The sequence below is a fragment of the Cricetulus griseus genome, chromosome 7 (assembly GCF_003668045.3).
Source record: "Cricetulus griseus strain 17A/GY chromosome 7, alternate assembly CriGri-PICRH-1.0, whole genome shotgun sequence".
In the NCBI taxonomy this organism is placed as follows: domain Eukaryota; kingdom Metazoa; phylum Chordata; class Mammalia; order Rodentia; family Cricetidae; genus Cricetulus; species Cricetulus griseus.
The window spans coordinates 45,518,222-45,537,633 of record NC_048600.1 but is presented as its reverse complement, the minus strand read 5'-3'; the positions used below and the strand labels follow the sequence as shown (position 1 = coordinate 45,537,633).

General features: G+C 44.4%; 1 protein-coding gene across 1 annotated transcript in view; it reads left to right on the top strand.

The window, feature by feature from the left end:
• Rab40c (RAB40C, member RAS oncogene family) overlaps positions 1-19,412 on the top strand; it is a 35,152-nt gene that overhangs the window by 5,070 nt on the left and 10,670 nt on the right. Inside the window, exons 3-4 of the mRNA XM_027425106.2 lie at positions 18,168-18,228; positions 18,959-19,019. Coding sequence (XP_027280907.1) covers positions 18,168-18,228; positions 18,959-19,019 — 122 coding nt within the window. The remainder of the gene's footprint in view (positions 1-18,167; positions 18,229-18,958; positions 19,020-19,412) is intronic.

Genomic DNA, 19,412 nt, shown 5'->3' with positions numbered 1-19,412 from the left:
CATACTATTATAGTTTGTCACAGGCCCTGCAAATGGTGACTTGCCTGTCCCATTCCCAGAGAAGCATACTGTCCTCCACCATACCCGAGTATAGCCTAGGCTTCTCATTGTGCTTGTGCATACCATCACTGGCTCGGGGCATGTAGGTCACCTCCTGGGGGGTTGGTTACCTTCTGTTTCTTTGCTATAACTAGGTCTCTTTTTTTCACAGTGCATGTACCTCTACCGCAGCTTCATCATTTCATTCATTTGTTCAGTCATGTATTTCTGAGTGTCTTAGAATGGACCTGGCTATAGACCAGGAATTCAGTGTACAAGGCAGAGCAGATTAGAGACACTTTGCTTTTATTTAATTTATATTGCTTTTGAGACACCGTGTCTCAATGTAGCCCTGCCTGGCCTGAAACTCACTGTGTAGAACAGGCTGGCCTTGAACTTGAAGTGATCCTCCTGCCTATGTCTCCTGAGTGCTAAGATTACCACACCTTACTAGAATATTTAATTGTTTTTTGTTGGTCCTTAGCATTGTCATAAGCAAGACCAAATGACACAGAAAATGCTCAAAATGGCGAGTACACAGCATAACCCATCAGGTTTCTGGTTGTAGTGTGTGGTCACACTTGAGATTGTTACATTGCATACATAATGTCATCTTTTCCATCAGTGTGATTGTTTGTGGCTTGGAGGTGATCTAAATTTAACTGCATTTCAGGAAGGAAACAGTATCAAGGAGTTAAGAAGTGGGTGGGAAGGACACCAAGGGAAGGAACTGGCCCTTGGCAGGTCCTTTTGCCTCCTGTTTTTTTGAAGATTGAAACTGGAAAGGTATGAATTTGCTTGATCCCCGTGAAGCTGCCCTCACTCAGCCTGAAACTAGGACACATTGAACAGGAAGCTGTGGAACTGTACATTGCCAGAGCATTATCATCTCTGCTACCTAAGAATACAGGGAATGGTCTTCAGCATTTAGCATGCTGGTTGAGAGAAAGCTGAAGATGACAAGAAGGGAGGCAACGTAGGTGGCCAGGCTGATTGGCCACCAGCTTGTAAAGCAGGTGTTGGGCACCAGCAGTGAGAAGGTAATGGGAAGCAGAGCATCCACAGGGAGAGGGGCTGAGTGGGCCAACACCTGTGTCTAGGGGACTGTGCTATGGCAGGGGATAGATGGAAAACTAGGCCCTATGAGTCCTATAGCAATGACGGTAAATGAAAAAGGTAAGCTCAGATTTTGAACATATTGGGTAGAGGAGGTGTCCTAGTCATCAGCCAGCCTGGTAGTGACAGGTAACTCTCATGTGCACCAGTTCATGGCTCTTTTGCTGAACTCAGAATATCAAATACAGCATTTATTTGTGGACATTTGTCTTTCAGAAAGTAGAGAGGATGGGAATGATAGAGAAAGGAAGACTTGAGCAGGAAGACAGTGGGGCAACCAGATGATTGGGGGGGGGGTGCTGGAGAGATGGCTTAGCAGTTAAGAACACTTGTTCCTCCAGGATAGGCTCCAAAGCTACACAGAGAAACCTTGTCTGGAAAAACCAAAAAGCTCCCACATGATGGTTCAGCCATTTGTGACTCTAGTCTCAGGAGCTCTCACTCCCTCTTCTGACCTCTGAGAACACCAGGTGTGCAGGTGGTACACATACAAGCATGCAGGCAAAATACTCATACACATAAAAATAAATATAGTAAAATAAATATCAGGTGGGCAAGTTGGGAAGTATTCAAAGTGGCCAGGCCCCCAGAAGGCAAGGAGGAAGGAGAGATGGACTGTGGTTTCTGGAGGGGTTTTATAACCAATGTATGCCATCGATATTTTGCCGGGATGTTGTGGGCTGCAGAAAGGGCTGTGGTTTACCAGAGTTGATGCTGTGTCTCTAGATGACAGAAGAAGCAGAACAGCCCTTATCTCCAATGGAGGTAGTCCTGAAGCCATACTGTACAATTTAAATCTTTGTGTGATGACACATGCCCTTAACTAACTTTGAGAAAGGACATCTGTCCTGAGAGGGATATCTATCTGAAAAAGAGCAGGGGATAGAACTGAGTACTGGACTGGGACAGGAAACTTCATAGTTTGTGAACTGTTTCGAAGAGTTGACAGCCAAATGCCAGAAGTTCTGGGCTAGTGAGTTAACGTCAGCCCTGGAGGAAGAGCTAAGCCATATGATAACCATGTGTTTGTGTGCCTAGAGGCCAGGCTGCTGTTTCTGCTCAGCTGTGGCGTGTGTGAGGACAGGTTAAGTTGAATGCTATCACTGAAGTGGACCTGGTTCCTTCCACCTGTGCACTCTGTTGTGTGTTACATCTTGTGCTTGTGGACATCTTCCCATTGTCCTTAGACAAGAGTGTTAACTGTTAACCTTTTGGATCTGCGTGACACCTAGATGGGAAGGTAGTTAATAGGGTAAATGCATCAGGAAACCTGTGTGAAGTCGGGCAGTGGGGGCGCACACCTTTAATCTCCCAGCATTTCAGAGGCTGAGGCAAGCAGATTTCTGTGAGTTCAAGACCAGCCTAGTCTACAAGTTCCAGGACAGCCAAGGCTACACAGTGAAACCCTGTCTCGAAAAACAAAATAAAACAAAACAAATAAACCTATGTGAATAGGTTGCAGTTGCAGTGACATTTATCAGTGTGGCCAAGACTTTCTTCTTTAGGTTCAGAAAATCCTTGCTCAAGGAGTGGAGAAAGCTGGGTCACTGCCCAGGCTGCCTACTCTGCCCTGCCCCATGCCATCACTTTGCTCAAGGAGTGTGAGTCAGCAATCTTTCAGACTGAGATCTGCCACACCACTTGTCAGGGACCGTAAGCTCTGGGAACAGATAGAATAGGACCCTGACAGATGGAAGACATTGAATGGTGGTCCATTCTGGATTCTTTGATGTCTCCTGTACCCACTGATTCCCACCCTGTAGGAATTATGGGTGCCAGCGATGTTCCTTTACTTTCTCAGTGGTAAAGTGATAGCCTTCTGCTGTCTTCCTGGTGGTTCTCACATAGTGCCCTGCTTGTGGGGCCTCTTTGGGCAGTTCTGGGCTGTGTCCTGAGTGCCTGATCACCCCCTGCTTTTGGTGCAGTTGATGCCTTAAGTACATGCTTTCCCTGCTTAGCCTGGAACTAGCTGTTTCTCCAGAGAGCCTGGCTCTTCTTTCATGGGGACAGGCATAATGCCTTTTACATGGTTTCATATAACCCAGGCTGGCTTCAAAGCTCCATGTATAGGTAAGAATGGCCTTGAATTGTTTGTTTTTGCTGTTTTTCAAGACAGGTTTTCCCTATGTAATAGCCCTGGCTGTCCTGGAACTAGCTTTGTAGACCAGACTGGCCTCAAACTCACAGAGATCCACCTGCCTCTGCCTCCCAGGTGCTGGGATTAAAGGCGTGTGCCACCAACACCCAGCTTATAGCTAGCCTATTAGGCTACTTTCTTAGATGAATCTTATTCAGTAGAGAATACTTACAAAATACTACTATTCATAACAGCAAATGCAGTGTGTCCAAAGCATAGGGATGGCAAGGTGAAATCTATCTAATCTTGAGTTTAAGAAATTGTTTCATTGAGCCTTTTGGAAGGACTTTGGCATCTAAGATTCCACAGGTAGTTAAACATAGTTCATGAGCAAGTGAGTAATACCGAGGGTGTTGCCTGTGTGAACAGAAGGGCTCTAAGTCCAGTCAGAAGTCTGCATTATTTCTGGACCTTGATTCTGTGGGAAGGGGCCCTTAGGGAGCACTCAACCCAAGGCCTGCTCTCCTCCACACTTTGCTCTCTTTACAGGAATCTTTTCCTGTTGCTGGAGTTAAAGCTTTCTTTAAAATTCTCATTTTTTAATAAATATTTGCTCATGTGAGAGACAGAGATAGTAGCTCCCACATGTGTAGAGCTGGATTGGCATTTAAAACTGATAGAACCATGAGACTGGAGAAATGGCTCAGTAGTTAGGAGTGCACATCCCTAGAAAAGGACCCAAGTTCTGTTCTCAGCACCCACATCAGGCAGCTCAGAACTGCATATTACTCCAGCTCCTGGGCCACACACACATAAGCAAACAACAAAAACCCAACTCATGGCATTGAAAACTTTGTTGTTTTAAAGGCAGGATCTTGCTATGTAGCCCAGATTGGCCTTAGATTCATCATATAACCTATGTTGGCCTTGAAATCACAGTAGTCCTTCTATCTCAGCCTTCCTGGTACCAGGTTTACTAGGCCTAACACAAAATTTTGATTTTTCCTTCCATGTTACATAATGATATGTGTACATATTTACTAGGTGTGGTGGCACGTGCCCCCCCCCTTTTTTTTCCCCCGCTGAGACAGGGTTTCTCTGTGTAGCTTTGGAGCCTGTCCTGGTCTGTAGACCAGGCTGGCCTCTGCCTCCAGAATGTTGGGATTAAAAGCAAGTGCCATCACCACCCAGCCAAGAAAAAAAAAATTTTTTAGGTCTTTTTTTTTTAAAGATTTTATTTATTTATTATGTATACAGTCTTGGGCCTGCAAGCCAGCAGAGGGGTCCAGATCTCATTCAAGGTGGTTGTGAGCCACCATGTGGTTGCTGGGAATTGAACTCAGGATCTCTGGAAGAACAGCTAGTGCTCTTAACTGCTGAGCCATCTCTCCAGCCCCAAGGAAAAAAAAAATTAACCTTTACTTTTATTTCATTTGTATGGGTGTTTTGTCTGCATGTATGTCTGTGCATCACATTTATTCAGTGTCTGTGGAGGCTAGAAGAGGGTGTTGGATCCCCTAGAACTGCCCTGTATGGGTGTTGCAGTCAAACACAGCCATTTGAAAGAGCAGCCAGTGCTCTTAACTTTGAGACATCACTACAGTTGTATTTGGGATTTTATTGATGCTTGCTTTGCGTTGCTTTGTTTTATTTTGAGATAGAGTCTCACTGTGTGTCCAGAACTAACCTGGAACTCAGATGATCCACCTGCTTCTGCCTCCTGAGACCTGCACCATCATGATTAGCTGGCACATGCCTTTAATCCCAGCACTCTGGGGGCAGAGGCATTTTGAGGCTAGCCTGATTTCTGGTCTGTAGAGTATCGGACTAGCCAGGGTTACAAAGTAAGACTCTCTTAAAAGAGACAGACAGAGCAAGCAAGCTGTGTTAGAAAACAGTCTAGGCTTTTTTTTTTGTTTTTTTTTGTTTTTTTTTGTTTTTTCAAGACAGGGTTTCTCTTTGTAACAGCCCTGACTGTCCTGGAACTCACGTTTTAGATCAGGCTGGCCTCAAACTCACTGAGATCCACCTGCCTCTGCCTCCGGAGTGCTGGGATTAAAGACGTGTGCCACCAACGCCCAGCCAAAAGATAAATTCTAAAAACCTACACAGGGAGCCGGGCATTGGTGGCACAGAGGCAGGCGGATCTCTGTGAGTTTGAGGCCAGCCTGGTTTCCAGAGCAAGTGCCAGGATAGGCTCCAAAGCTACACAGAGAAACCCTGTCTCGAAAAAAAAACAAAATAAATAAATAAATAAATAAAATTTAAAAAAATAAATAAAATTTAAAAAAACCTACACAGGGGACTCAGGGCTTTTGAGTTTAAGAGTAGTGCAAACAAAGCACTTCTCATTTTTATTATTAAAACAAGAATAACGTGAAGTGACATTTACAGTTCTTTTAAGCAAATACAAGTATAGTGAGGGAATGCACCTGCTGTTATTGTCTTATCATCTTTGCTCATGGGAAAAGAGCCAAGAATATTCCTCCCAGGCCTTTGCCTTTCCCACAGAGATAATGTGGACCTGGCAAGGCATTCCCTTGGTGTCCTTGCTTTCAAGTGCATTCACTTCTCAGAGTTTATGCAGTTCTTTGAGGAAGGCCACCTTGTAGGAAGAGCATTCTGTATTCTGACCCATCCATAATTCACAGTAAGTTCACAGCTTTCCTGCACAGGCTCCCCCACACTTTTTACTAAAAAGGATCTGGAACTCACGGGACCAGATCAGGGTATATGCACACTGTCTCAGACCTGTGCTGCTAGGTCAGTCTGGTCACTGGAAATATTTCCCTGTTTCAGGACAGCTGTCCATGACCACACGTACAGTGTAGAGAGAGGAGATACTAATGGAAAAGGATAGAAAGAGGTTGAACCCTAAACTCAGCTGAAGGGTGTGTTTACCCATAAAGCTAGTCAGACACTAAAGCCGGTGACTCACAGAGCTCAAGGTGTGTGGGTGTGCTTCTAAGGGAACAGCCATGTATCAGCATCCCCAAAATCCTTCTCTTTGGCCAGTAATTAGGACTCTCTCCTATGGAAATAAATTCTAGCTAAAATAGAGGGAACCAAGACTTTTTGTTTTTAAATAAAAGTGAAAAACAAATGGTCTGAATGCCTCAATAGAACATGTTGTGCTTATATTCATAGGGTGAATTATGCAACCTTTGAATGTTCTTTGTTTTGTTTTTTGGAGACAGGGTTTCTCTGTGTAACATCCTGGAACTCTCTTTGCAGAACTCACAGAGATCTGCCTGCCTTTGCCTCCCCAGTGCTGGGATTATAGGTGTGGGTCACTGCCACTACCAGGCAAAATTTTTTGATTTTGTTTTTAAACTTTATGTACATTGATGTGAGAGTGTCAGAAGCCCTGGAGCTGGAGTTACAGACAATTGTGAGCTGCCATATGGTGCTTGGAATTGAACCCAGGTCCTTTGGAAAAGCAGCCAGTGCTCTCAACCACTGAACCATCTCTCCAGTCCTCTGACAAATGTCATTATTGAGAGGAACATTTAATGAATTTTATTAAAACAGGGATATATCCCTGACACATTGTTAAGTGGGGGAAAATGCCATCATCTGTGGATGTCCATAGGAGATTAGTATCAGGAGCCTCTTGGATATCCAGATCCATAGATGCCTGAGTCCTTTATATAAAATGCTACACAGCCAGGAGTACTGGCCCACACCCTTAAATCCCAGGTAAGTTTTAGGCCAGGTTTTATATAGAAAGTTCCAGGATAGCCAAGGCCACATAAAGAGACCCTGTTTCAAAAACAAGAAAGAAGCCTGGCATGGTGGTACATGCCTTTAGTCCCAGTACTTGGAAGGCAGAGGCAGGCAGATCTCTGAGTTCAAGGCTAGTCTGGTCTATAAAGTAAGTTCTAGGAAAGTTAGGGCTACATAGAGAAACTCTGCTTCAAAAAAGCAAAACAAAAAGGAAGATAGGAAAAAGGTGCAGCAGTTGCATTTAACCCTGTACATCCTTCTGTCTGCTTTAAATGACTTGTAGAGGACTTACATACCAAAGGCAAAGTAAATAGTCTATGGTGTTGAAGGAATACTGATACTAAAAATGTCATGGACTGGCAAGGCGGCTTAGCAGGTAAGGGTGCTTGTTGTGCAAGTTTTGTGGCCTGAATTCAATCCTAGAACCTATGTAAAAGTGGGAAGAGGTAACTTACTCCACAAGTTGTTCTCTGACCTCCAAAAACATATGCTGTGGCTTTCTTGCCTCCCTCCCCCACGCATAGTCATATACACACTCGCACACATAGTAATAATAATAATAATAATAATAATAATAATAATAATAATAATGGTTTTTTGTCAGTCTGAACATGAGGGTTTGGGTGGTGGCTCAGCAGTTAACATCACTTGTTGCTCTTACAGAGGTGGCTCACAACCATCTCTAACTATAGCTTCAGAAAATCAACATTTTTCTGACCTCAACAGGCACTGCACAAACCTGGCACACAGACATCATACGTGTATGCAGAACACTTATACAGATAAAATAAACCTTAAAAAGTCTGAGCAGCTACAGAGGTACATGCCTTTAATTCCAGCACTCAAGAGGCAGAGGCAGAGGCAGGTGGATCTCTATGAATTTGAGGCCAGATTGGCCTACATATCAAGTTCCGGGCCAGCCAGAACTATACACTGAGACGCTGCCTAAAAATAAATAAATAAATAAATAATCTATACATCTGCATGTGTTCAGTACAAATGCATTTTCTTCCTCCCTCCCTTCCTCCTCCTTTTTTTTTTCCCCTTTTGAGACAGGGTTACTCTGTGTTGCCCTGCTGTCCGGGAACTCACTCTGTAGACCAGGCTGGTCTTGAACTCAAAGATTTGCCTGCTTCTGCCTCCTAAGTGCCAAGACTACAGGCGTGAGCCACAACCTGCCGGTGAATTTTCTTTTAAAACTTTGTTTGTAGTTGTTAAAACCATGGATGTGGACCTCATAGATACAGTGGGCAATTGTGACTGTATACTGTACAGATGTAAAGTGAAATAAAGTGTAATGAAACACGTGAAGTTAATGAAGACTCTGTAGGTTTGTTGTTAAAATGGTCATGGTTTTTGAGTGTTTTGTATTTCACTGAGCTTTCCATGCTGAGTGTGCTTGCTCTTAGTAGATAGAAGAAATCTGGTGTGATGTGGGTTCTGGAACAGTAAGTAAAAGCTTTGACACTACAAGATCCCTACGTACAACTCCCCTGGCATTCTTTCTGTTGTCTGGCATTGGCATGTCAGTATAGAAGGTACTTCTGTGCCTATTAGCATCCTCCTCCTGTCCTGTACTGCTGCAGGCATTGGTTTGCTCATGACAGCAGATGCATATGTCCCTATTTTTGAAGGACATCTGTTAGGTACAGCATGTGCAGAGTAGCACATTTCCACAGTTTGGTAGGTTCCTCCATCAATAGTCAGACTTTGTATGCTTGCAGCTCAGATCCCGGGCTCTCCCTCTGTTTCCGCTCTGCATTCTGGTCCATCTTGGCAGGCAGTTCAGTCTTCTCATTTGAAAGAAGACATACTAATCTAAAGGCAGATCAATATCTTGCATAGGTTTATTTTTATTATTATTTTGGTTTTTTGAGACAAGGTTTTTCTGTCTCTGTGTGACAGCTCTAGCTGTTCTGGAACCTGCTTTGTAGACCAGGCTGGCCTGGAACTCAGAGATACACCTGCCTCTGCTTCCCAAGTTCTTGGATTAAAGGTGTGCACCCACACCTGGCTGTGGTTTTAGGAATTTTTTATTTGGTTTTTCTTCCTCCTTCCTGCTTCTCCTCTTTTCCTCCCCCTCTCCCTCTCTTTTTTATTTTGTGTGTTTGTTTGAGAGAGAGTCTCCCTGTGTAGCCCTGGCTGGCCAGGAACTCACCATGCAGGTAGCATCAAACTCAGACTTCCACTGACCTCTGTTTCCTGAATGATGAGCTCTTAAATTGATTTTATTGATATAGTTAGTTTATAAATGTACTCATCTTAGAAGTCTGGCTCTAGGACAACCTGTGGGTTGTGATCTCTGACAAATCTGTCTCAGAATATTTACGATTCATAACAGTAGCAAAATTAGTTATGAAATAGAAGCAAAAATTTTATGGTGGAGGAACTGTATTAAATGGTTGCACATTAGGAAGGTTGAGAATCACTGCTGTAGGAACTATCACAGATGTAGATATCTAGCTAGCCTGTCCCCTTATTAAGATACAGTGTTAGTACCCCAGAAAGTTCTCTCTTGCCCATGTGGTTAGTTACTGCTCCTACCAGTCTGCTGGTCCCTCCCTACAGGTTACTTTTGCCTGCTCCAGAATGCCACAAATGGAAGGTGTTTCTGTGTCAGTAACCACCACCATCCCCTCCCCCCAAAAAAAGAAAACCACAAGATTTCTTTATATAGCTAGGCTGGCCTCATACTCCCCAGTGCTTGGTCACTTACTTTTTGATCCCTTCATGACACATACCAGGAGCTCCTGCCCTTGAGTAGTAGTGTTTATGTGAAAGAAACCAATTTGTTTCTCTGGTTTTCTGCTGTATACATCGGGTTATTTTTGTTCTGAATTAAAAGGTATTCAACACAGCCACAATACACAAATCCTTTTGTGGGTATGTTTCAGTTCTCTCAGATAAGTACCTAGAAATGAGTAAGTATTGTTTGAGGTATCGGGTGGGTCGTTTTAAAGACACCGACGGCTGTCTGTGGTACCTGGTGTTCTCATTAGCAGAGCATGTAAGCTCTGGTCCAGTGTCTGATGTTATCAGCCTCTTTATTTATTACTCCACCTCACTGAGATAAATTTACATACAGAAAAATTGGGATTTTTTGTTGAACGTTGACAGACCAGAACCATGTGCAGCCCCTTGCTGTCTGACCACCCTCTGTGTGCCTCTAGCCCCAGCAACTGCAGGTCAGTCTTGACCTTACTATAGGCTAGTTTTTGATTTCTAGATTTAAACAAAAATACATAAATAGAGTCACATTCTATATTCTTTGTGTCTGGCCCTTTTCCATCTCATTGAGGTTCTTCTATGTTGTATGTGGTATCCTTCTACTGTGTAGCATCCTGTGTGTGAATACTGGAACAAGCCTGTCTCTTCTGTAGACAATGAGTATTTGGATAGTTCCCACATTTGAATTCTTCTAAGGAGTGCTCCTTTACAAATTTTCATAAGTGGGCTGCAGAGATAGCTCACCTGTTAAGTGTGTGTACCGCTCTTTCAGAGGACCCTAGGTGGCTCACAACCTCCTGTAACTCCAGGTCCAGGGGGAGCCAATGCCTCTGGCCTCTGAGTATGCTGACACTTGTGTGCACATACCACATACACTTAATTTTAAAAAATAAAAATAGAATTCATATGTGGTTTTGGTGAACATGTGTGTGGGTTTCTGTTAGAGAAGTGCTGGGTTACAGGTTATTCATGTATTTATCAGCCTAAGAGACTACTAAATAGTCTCAACTGGAAGGTAATTCCTCTGCATCCTGCTTTCATTTCAGCCTTGCTAATGGGTGGATGCCTGTTTGTGTGCAACAGCCAGAGAACAGTTTCTATCCTGTGGAGATAGCTTATGTTATTTAGCCATTCCCTGAGTCTGTAGATTTTTAGTTTGTATCCAGTTTAAGAATAAAGCACAAAACCAAAGTGGATACCCATTTGTAACTTTTATATTGCTGTAGCTGCTCTTTTACTGTTGAAACACTATTGCAGAGCTGGTGGTCATAACAGGGCTATTCTCTGAGCTGAAATGAGTGTATTGGCAGGGAACTAAGTGTGCCTTGGTGGGAAAGTATTTATCGAACATGTGGCAGGCCCAGGGTTTAATCCCTAGCACTACCACAGCAAAAACAAACAACAAAAACCCAACAAACAGGCGGTGTTGGCACATGCCTTTAATCCCAGTACTGGGGAGGCAGAGGTGGTCAGACCTCTGAGTTTAAGGTCAGTTTGGTCTTCAGAGCAAGTTCCAGGACAGCCAAGGCTATGCAGAGAAACCCTGTCTTGAAAAACAAAAAAGTAAAAAATAAACAACAACAAAAAATCCAAACAAACAAAAAACAAGGTGATGGCAGCTAGCATTGGTGGCTAAGTCTGGAGGAGGTTTCATTTCCTTGCTTACTGGGTTATTAGCAGAATTGGGTTCTTTATGGCTTTAAGACTAATATTTCTTTTTCTGATTGCAAACTAAGTTATAGAGTGTGCTATCCTCAGAGCCAGCAAGGGTGGGTTTTGATTGATTCTCTTCTCTCTAACTCAGCTGGGAAAGGCTTCTAAGTAATCCTCCCCACCCCCCTTAGTTTTTTAAAACAGGGTTTCTCTGTGACTGTCCTGGAACTCACTCTGTAGACAGTCTGGCCTCAAACTCAAAGAGATCTGCCTGCCTCTGCCTCCCAAATACTACTAGTATTAAAGGTGTATGCCACTACTGCCTGGCTATGCCTTAATCATACCTTAATCCTAGCTGTGTCCGTTTTGTACTATGAAGAAACTAGGAGTTAAAGGGCATACATACACGGGAACTATTACTCTTTTGACCACATATTTCAAAAAGTTTTCTTCCTCTTTCTCACTCCCCTGAGTTTTGCTTTTGTGTTTGTGTGTGCTCCCGCACATTTTATATAGGTTCTCACTGTGTAACCCGGTCTGGCCTCAAACTTGTCCTGCTGCCTCAACCTCCTAAGTGCTAGTATTACAAGCATGTTCCACTATTCCTAGCAAAGTTTGCTTTAAGTGAAGAAAAAAATCTTTATGGCATTGAAATATAAAAAAAAGAAACCACTAGGCATGTCTTTTCTTTTGTTTTTGTTTTTGTTTTTTGTTTTTTGAGACAGGGTTTCTCTGTGTAGCTTTGGAGCCTATCCTGGCACTCACTCTGGCTGGCCTCGAACTCACAGAGATCCGCCTGCCTCTGCCTCCCGAGTGCTGGGATTAAAGGCGTGTGCCACCAATGCCTGGCACATGTCTTTTTCAAACTCATGTTTACAACATAAAAAACCACCATCTATCTATCTTGACTCAAGAAAAGTGTGTGCAGAAATTTAAGAAAACTTGCTTCTGTCCACATATGGGGGCAGAAGCAGGATTGTCCCTGTATTGCCTGGCATTGTGATACTATTGTAGACTATGGGTTGTGAAAGCACAAGAGCTTGTGCCTGCTTTTGGAGCTCTGTAGTATAGGTATAACAAACCATGCTGAGACCAGATGCCAGAATTCCACACTCATTGTTTCTCAAAACACTGCTTCACAAGGTTCTCAGGCAGCATCTTAGACCATTCTCTAAATCTCTGTATATTTTTCAGATCCATTGGTTAAGTCACAGGCAGTTGTGTTTTAGATACTTTGTTGAGGTATTGTGTCCAACTTCTGTTTTTTGTTATGCACCTGCCTTATCAACACAGAGTTTCTACTATAGGCCAGGAACCTGGGCACAGTTTAGGTGGTGCTTACAAGGTTCTAGAGCCTCTCACAGACTGAATCAAGCAAGGTGTTGAGCAAGCTAGGTCTCATTTGAGCCTTGACTAGAGAGTGATCCCTTCCTTGTGGGTTGTTTGATACCCCTGGATCCTGTCCATGTGGGCATTTCCTCAAGGTGGTATATTAATTATGTTTTGATTGCTGTGATAAAACTATGATCAAGGCAACTTGTAGAAGGAAGGGTTTATTTGGGTTTATGGTTCTATAGGGTAAGAGTCCATCCCCACCACAGTGAGGGATGTGTGGCAGCAGGTAGGCATGGCAGCTGGAGCAGTAACTGAGAGCTTGCATTTTAAACCATTAGCAGGAAGCAGAGCAAACTTGAGATCGCATAAGTCTTTAAATTCTCAAAGCTCATATTCAGTGACATACCTCCTCCAACAAGATCACATCTCCTAAGCCAAAAAGTGCCATCAACTGGGACCAAGAATTCAGATGCCCAAGATTATGGGGGACATCTCATTCAAGCCACCATAGGTGGCTCTCCTAAGCCAGCAAGTCAGAATCCAGTCTCACACGACACAGGGAGTAACCCCATTTATTGGCTTCATTCTCTCAGAGACAAGTGTCAGGTTCCACTTACTCTCAAATACTGTTGAGTCCCAGTAAGCAGACTGTAGACCATGCCAAGATTATCTGTTGTGAGCAGCATTGAGTCTGGACTTACTGAATATCTGTAGAGTTGATTTCCCCTCTAAATCCTTGACACAGGCATTACTATAGCCTTGCCTTAAGCTGCTCCTGGCAGCCTTTGTAGAAGGATCTTGGAGCCCCCAATCTCCAGAGGGCCCTGTGCTAGCCTGGATTGCTGGTAGAAAGCCCTGCCACACTCTACATGTCTACCAGTGCCACACTCTACATGTCTACCAGTTAACATAAAAGGCCTTTTCTGTTACTAGGAGACCACCCCCACTCCACCCCTGAATTCCTCTTTTGATCTTTTGTCTACCTCTGGACACATGACCAGAGCCTTTTTTCTTCCCTAACAGTAACACACCAAGAAGTAATCAGCTGCATCCAGTGGTGTTTGTTTCTATCACTTTGGGACTGGTTCTGAAGTTATGTAGGCTGCACTGTGTTTAGATGGGGTGGAGTGCTGCACCTCCTAGAAGTGGATTCTGGGTGCTCTACAGGAAACCAGCAACTGGCATGGGCACTTGCTTCACAGTGAGAACAAGGGCTCTATCCCATACCTGCTTCCAGCCCTCTCCAGGAAAGTGCAGTCACACAATAGGGGGAGCCTGTTTGGAAAGAGAGCAGACCTTCCCTGAATACTGGCTGGGTGGTCTAACAGCCAGATGCTGCATTGAAATATTGCAAATGACAGACACTAATGAGAATTTTTTGTTTTCTGTTTTTTTAAGATTTATTTTTAATTATGTGTATTTTTAATTATGTGTCTGTTTCTGGCTATATATACTTGAGTTCAGGTACCCATGGAGGCCACTAGAGGGTGTCAGATCCCCGGGAGTGGTTTTAGGCAGTTGTGTGCTCCCTGACAGAGGTGCTAGGAACTTGAACTGTCTTTTGCCAATCAGCAAGCTCTCTTAACCTCTCCAGCCTCTCCATTTTACTATTAATCTAGTTTAGTGTTAGCATTTTTCTGTAAGGATTTCAATCTTGTAATCTGAAAAGTGGGATATTACAGTATTGTGATTTTTCACAACTCAAAATGTTGAATATATATAAAACATACTTAACCCTATGACAGAAGAAGACAGCACAAGCTGGGCAGTGGTGGCACACACCTTTAATCCCAGCACTCCAGAGGCAAAGGCAGGCGGATCTCTGTGAGTTCGAGACCAGCCTGGTCTACAAGAGCTAGTTCCAGGACAGCCTCCAAAGCCACAGGGAAACCCTGTCTCGAAAAACAAAAACAAAAACCCAACAACAACAAAAAATACCTTGTTATTTTGTGGATATGGGTACACATGCCATGACTCATGTATGAGGTCAGAGGACAGCTTTGTGGAGTCATCCTCCCTCCCGTCTTTACATGGTTCTGGGTCTCTAACTCAGGCTGTCAGGCTCATGTGTTAAGCACCTCCCTGCCTCCAGTCACCACTTGAACCTGGCAGCAGCTGCACCTGAAAACAATGCCTGCTGTGAGGTAGGAGTTTACAGAACTCTGCTGTTACGTGAACTGCCACTGAGTAATAGTAAAGTGTCTTGAAAAACATAAACCTGGGATCACCCAGATGGCTTAGCAAGTGAGGGTGCCACCAAGCCTGACAACATGAATTTGATCTTTAGAACTCATACAGTAAGATGGGCAGTGGTGATGCATACCTTTAATCCCAGTATTCAAGAGGCAGAGGCAGGTGGATCGCTGTAAGTTTGAGGCCAGCCTGGTTTACAGAGCAAGTTCCAGGACAGCCAAGGTTGCACAAAGAGACCCTGTCTTGAAAACAAACAAAACAAAAGAACCTACATGATAGGAGAGAACTGATTCCCCCAAGTTGTCCTCTGACCTCCATATGTGTGCTGTGATATGCTCACCTCTTGTATACACAAAATTAATAAATGAAAACAATAAAACATGAATCTGTAAGATGAGAGGCTGTTGGTTTAGGAGGCAGGATAGCTGAGTGAAGGGGGTGGGGTGGTCACAGGGATTCTGCTGAATTCAGCAGGTGCCCAGAGGCTGGCATGTCAAAGTCCCACTCTACCAGGAAACACAGGAGGCTTATTCTCTTAGAGAATAGAGCCATGGACACCAGACACCACCGGGTGCATGAGGGTGGAGAGAAGCAAGGAACTAATAACAGAGTCCTCTTAACCCAAGTCCTTTCTAAATGGGGGAACAAAAGGCCCTGGCTGTATGGTAGACAGAGCCAGGATGTTGGCTAATGGTTTTATTCTCATAAATGGAACAAGTATTATAACCTCCTTGCCTTACTTTCCCTGTTTGGTATGTATCTCATAAGGTTAAAAATTGTGTTCAGGGGACTGGAGAGATGGTTCAGTGGTTAAGAGCACTGGCTGCTCTTCTAAGGTCCTAAGTTTAATTCTCAGCACTCACATGGCAGCTCACAACTGTCTGTAACTCCAATTCTCAGGGATCTGATACCCTTATACAGATATACATGCAGGCAAAACACCAATGCACATTTGTTAATAGATCGTGTTCATGTCTGCCAAAGGAGCAGCGCTTTGACTATGAGGACAGAGCCAAACTGTTAGGTGAGGCTTTCAGATCCAGTAGGTCAACAGACTTCTTAGAGACGTCTTAGAGAAGCCTTAGCACAGATGATCTGGGTCCTGAGGGGGGCAGCTGGTCCTCCTTTGGGTTGTGTGTCTTGAATTAAGCTGTGTTGTCTTAGCTGATTAAAAAGAAAAACATTTTTAAACAGAAGGGAAAATGAATGGTGCTGAAAGTGTTAGGATAGATAGGCATCCTCTTGACACTCACCAATCCCCTTACAGTGACATTCAGACTCAAGCTTGCTGGTGGCCCTGCCAGCGGCCCTGCCAGCCTATGCCCCACATGCCTGCTGTCTCTCTTGTGTCTGGTTCAGGCCCCATTCCAGGTCACTGCTCTGCCTCTTCCACCACACTCCTCCACCTCTGTGCCCCCCTCCTTTCTAGGCCTACTTACCCTCAAGACTTGGATAATTGCTCCTTTTAGAACACTTCCAAGCCAGGGGCTCCTTCCCTGGTAATCTTGGCATAACACTTTAATGTGAACTGTCATTAGACCCCCAAGCATCCACTTCTATTGGACTATGCTCTCTATGGTTGCTTAGTGTAGAGCCCTTTCAGAACTGTGTAGTGAGCAATGGGAGTAGTGAGGTCCTCCTCACTGAACTGGGACCTAAGACATTAAAATCACCCAGTTCTGCTGGGGAGAAAGGCCCAAAATCTGGAGGAAGCTCAGGGGAGGCTGTGTTCTTGAATAGCCTTGAGCTCAGCCAGGCTAGAAGACTAGAAATCTAGGTAGAGATGCTTTCCAGGATGAGGAAAGCAGGTTTCACTTTCCTGACTTTGTAAAAAAAAAAAAAAAAAAAAAAAAGAGGGGTGGGGGAGTGCTGCTAGAAGATACTGATGCAAAGCCACCTGCCACTGACCCTGTGACCTCCTCAAGACCCAGGTCTACCAGGCAGCACCTGCCCTACCTGGCGGGAGAGCCGAAAAGTCTAGCTCAGTGGGTGCATGTAATGAACATTCGCTGGTAGTTATGCAGTACCACATAACTAAACTGCTCCTTTTCTTTTCCTTCTTTTTCTTTTTTCTTAGAGACAGAATTTCTTTGTGTGGCCTCAGCTGACCTGGAACTCACTCTGTAGACTAGGTCTCAACTCACAGAGATCTGCCTACCTCTGTCTCCCCAGTACTGGGACTAAAGGTGTGCACCATCTTTCACTACCTGACTATTTTTATTTTTACTTATTTATGTTTTTGAGGCAGGGTCTTTCTATGTAGTCCTGGTTGTTCTGGAATGATATAGACCAGACTGGCTACAAACTCAGAGATCTGCCTGTTTCTGCCTCCAGATTAAAGGTGTGTGCCACCACGACCGGCTTATTGATTGATTTATTTTGATAAAAATTCCCACTCTGTGTTAGGACTTGAACCCAGACCTTTGTGTATGTATGCAAATCACATGTTTTAATGCTGTGCTTGACCCTGGGCTTCATCCTTTAAAAAGCTGCTGAATGTTGAAAGCCTGATGGGGAGAGGCTGGTTCACGGACTAACTGATGACTGTCCCATGTTTCCTAGGTGAGCACACAACAGCTAAGCAGTCACTAGAGAGCAGGCCCTTAGTCCCTCCACCCCTGGGTCAACTCCTCTCTTGAGATGCTTAACCTGGTTCCCAGAGTTGCAAAGTGTCTCCATGCTAGAAGTGTTCCAGGCCTTCCTGGTGCTGGGGTTCCTTTAGGTCTACTGCTAGAATGATGCAAATGTGTTTCATTCTGAAAGGCAGGTGTATTGGCTTGGGGAGACTTTCAGTGTCACAGTCAGCTGGGTCAGTGGCAGAGACCACCTCAGAACCCAGCTGAGAACAGTGACAGGTCCATCAGCATAGGTCTTTATGTTGCTGATAGGTCTAACAGTGTTCTCTTTGTCTCTCTCAATGTCTCTTCCCAGGTATCCATCCACTGTTCCATTGCAGCTACTGCTCTCTTGGCAAGCCTAGGGTCACAGCACCATCTAGGGGTAGCTTAGTAGTCAGGCAGTTGCTTTCTTCAGAGCTAGGATTGGGGAGTGTATCTGATGCCCTATCCTGATATGAGCTTCTGCCTCTCCCGTGGCTACCATACAATGTGAGCTAGGCAAGTGCCCTGAGAGAGCCATAACTGAAGGCAGTGAGCACACTCCTCCTGCTCCTGCTTCCCCAGGGGTCCTTGTGGGGTTTGAGGAAGTATTATTTTCTGCTTTACAACACAGACTTGGGCAGGAGGACCACACAGTGAAGCCACTTGCTGATGGACACTCTCAACTCTCTGCTTCCTCACAGGAATTGACTATAAGACTACCACCATTCTACTGGACGGAAGGCGCGTCAAGCTGGAGCTCTGGTGAGTTGTTGATCTAATGAGTACACGGAAGCCAAGTGAGGAAGCATCTTATTTGCAATAACCATTTAAATAGACCCTGTTCAAACTGGATTTTTCTCCATCATGAGCAAACAAAAAGCCCAGGATGTTTTATTTTAAAGCCTCCTCAAATTTTACCCATAGAAACTTGTTTCTATGGGGCCAGGGAGATGCTCAGAGGTTAATAAGAAAGAGCACTTGCTTCAGCTCTTTGAGAGAACCCAGGTTTGGGTCCCAGAACCCATGTGGCAGCTCACAACTGTCTGTAATTCCAGTTCCAGTGGCATCAGGCATGCATGTCTTGCTCATACACACAAAATTAAAAATTAAGGCTGGGTTGGAGGTACCCGCCTGTGATCTTAGCACTTGGGAAACAGAGGCAGGCAGATCTCTGTGAGTTCAAGGCCAGCCTGGTCTTCTAAAAAGCGAATTCCAGGACAGCTGGGGCTATTAGACAGAGAAACCAAACTCTGTCTCAGGGGGAAAAAAAAACAGGTGTACACTTGCCTTTAATTCTAATCAGTATTCAGAAGGCAGAGGCAGGCAGAGACCTTTGTGAGTTCAAGGCCAACCTGTTCTATGCAGCAAATTCCAGTCAAAACTACACAGTGAGACTCTGTCTCCAAAAAAAAAAAAAAAAAAAAAGAGGACAGGACTGACCTCTCCTACTGGGACTGTTTGTACCTGCTGCTGATCCTTCCATGTGTTTCAGGGATACATCCGGCCAGGGCAGATTCTGCACCATCTTCAGGTCTTACTCGAGGGGTGCGCAGGTAAGACCAGAACCATTGTGTTGTCCGGTATATGCCTCTCCTGATGCTTTCTGAACCTGGATCACTATCCTGCCAGTTCGCTAAGTACTTTATTCCCTTTGATGTGTTTTGTTTTCTTACAGTGCTGGGGATTGAGCTCTGGGCCATATGCATGATAGGTGGGGTTCCATTACTGAGCTGCATCCTCAGCCCTTTTTTCCCAAGTATTTTGATGTCCACACATTAGGTCTCCAAAAGCCCATCTGTAAAGGAAGGATACTCAGCTTTGGAGCCTCCATTTCCAGACTGCCTGTGTGGGAGGCAGCTGAGTATCTATTGTACCTACCTTTAGTCTCTTTGTATGAGCCCTTGCTGTTCTCATGGTGCCTCAGGATGTGCCCTAAGCTTGGCACA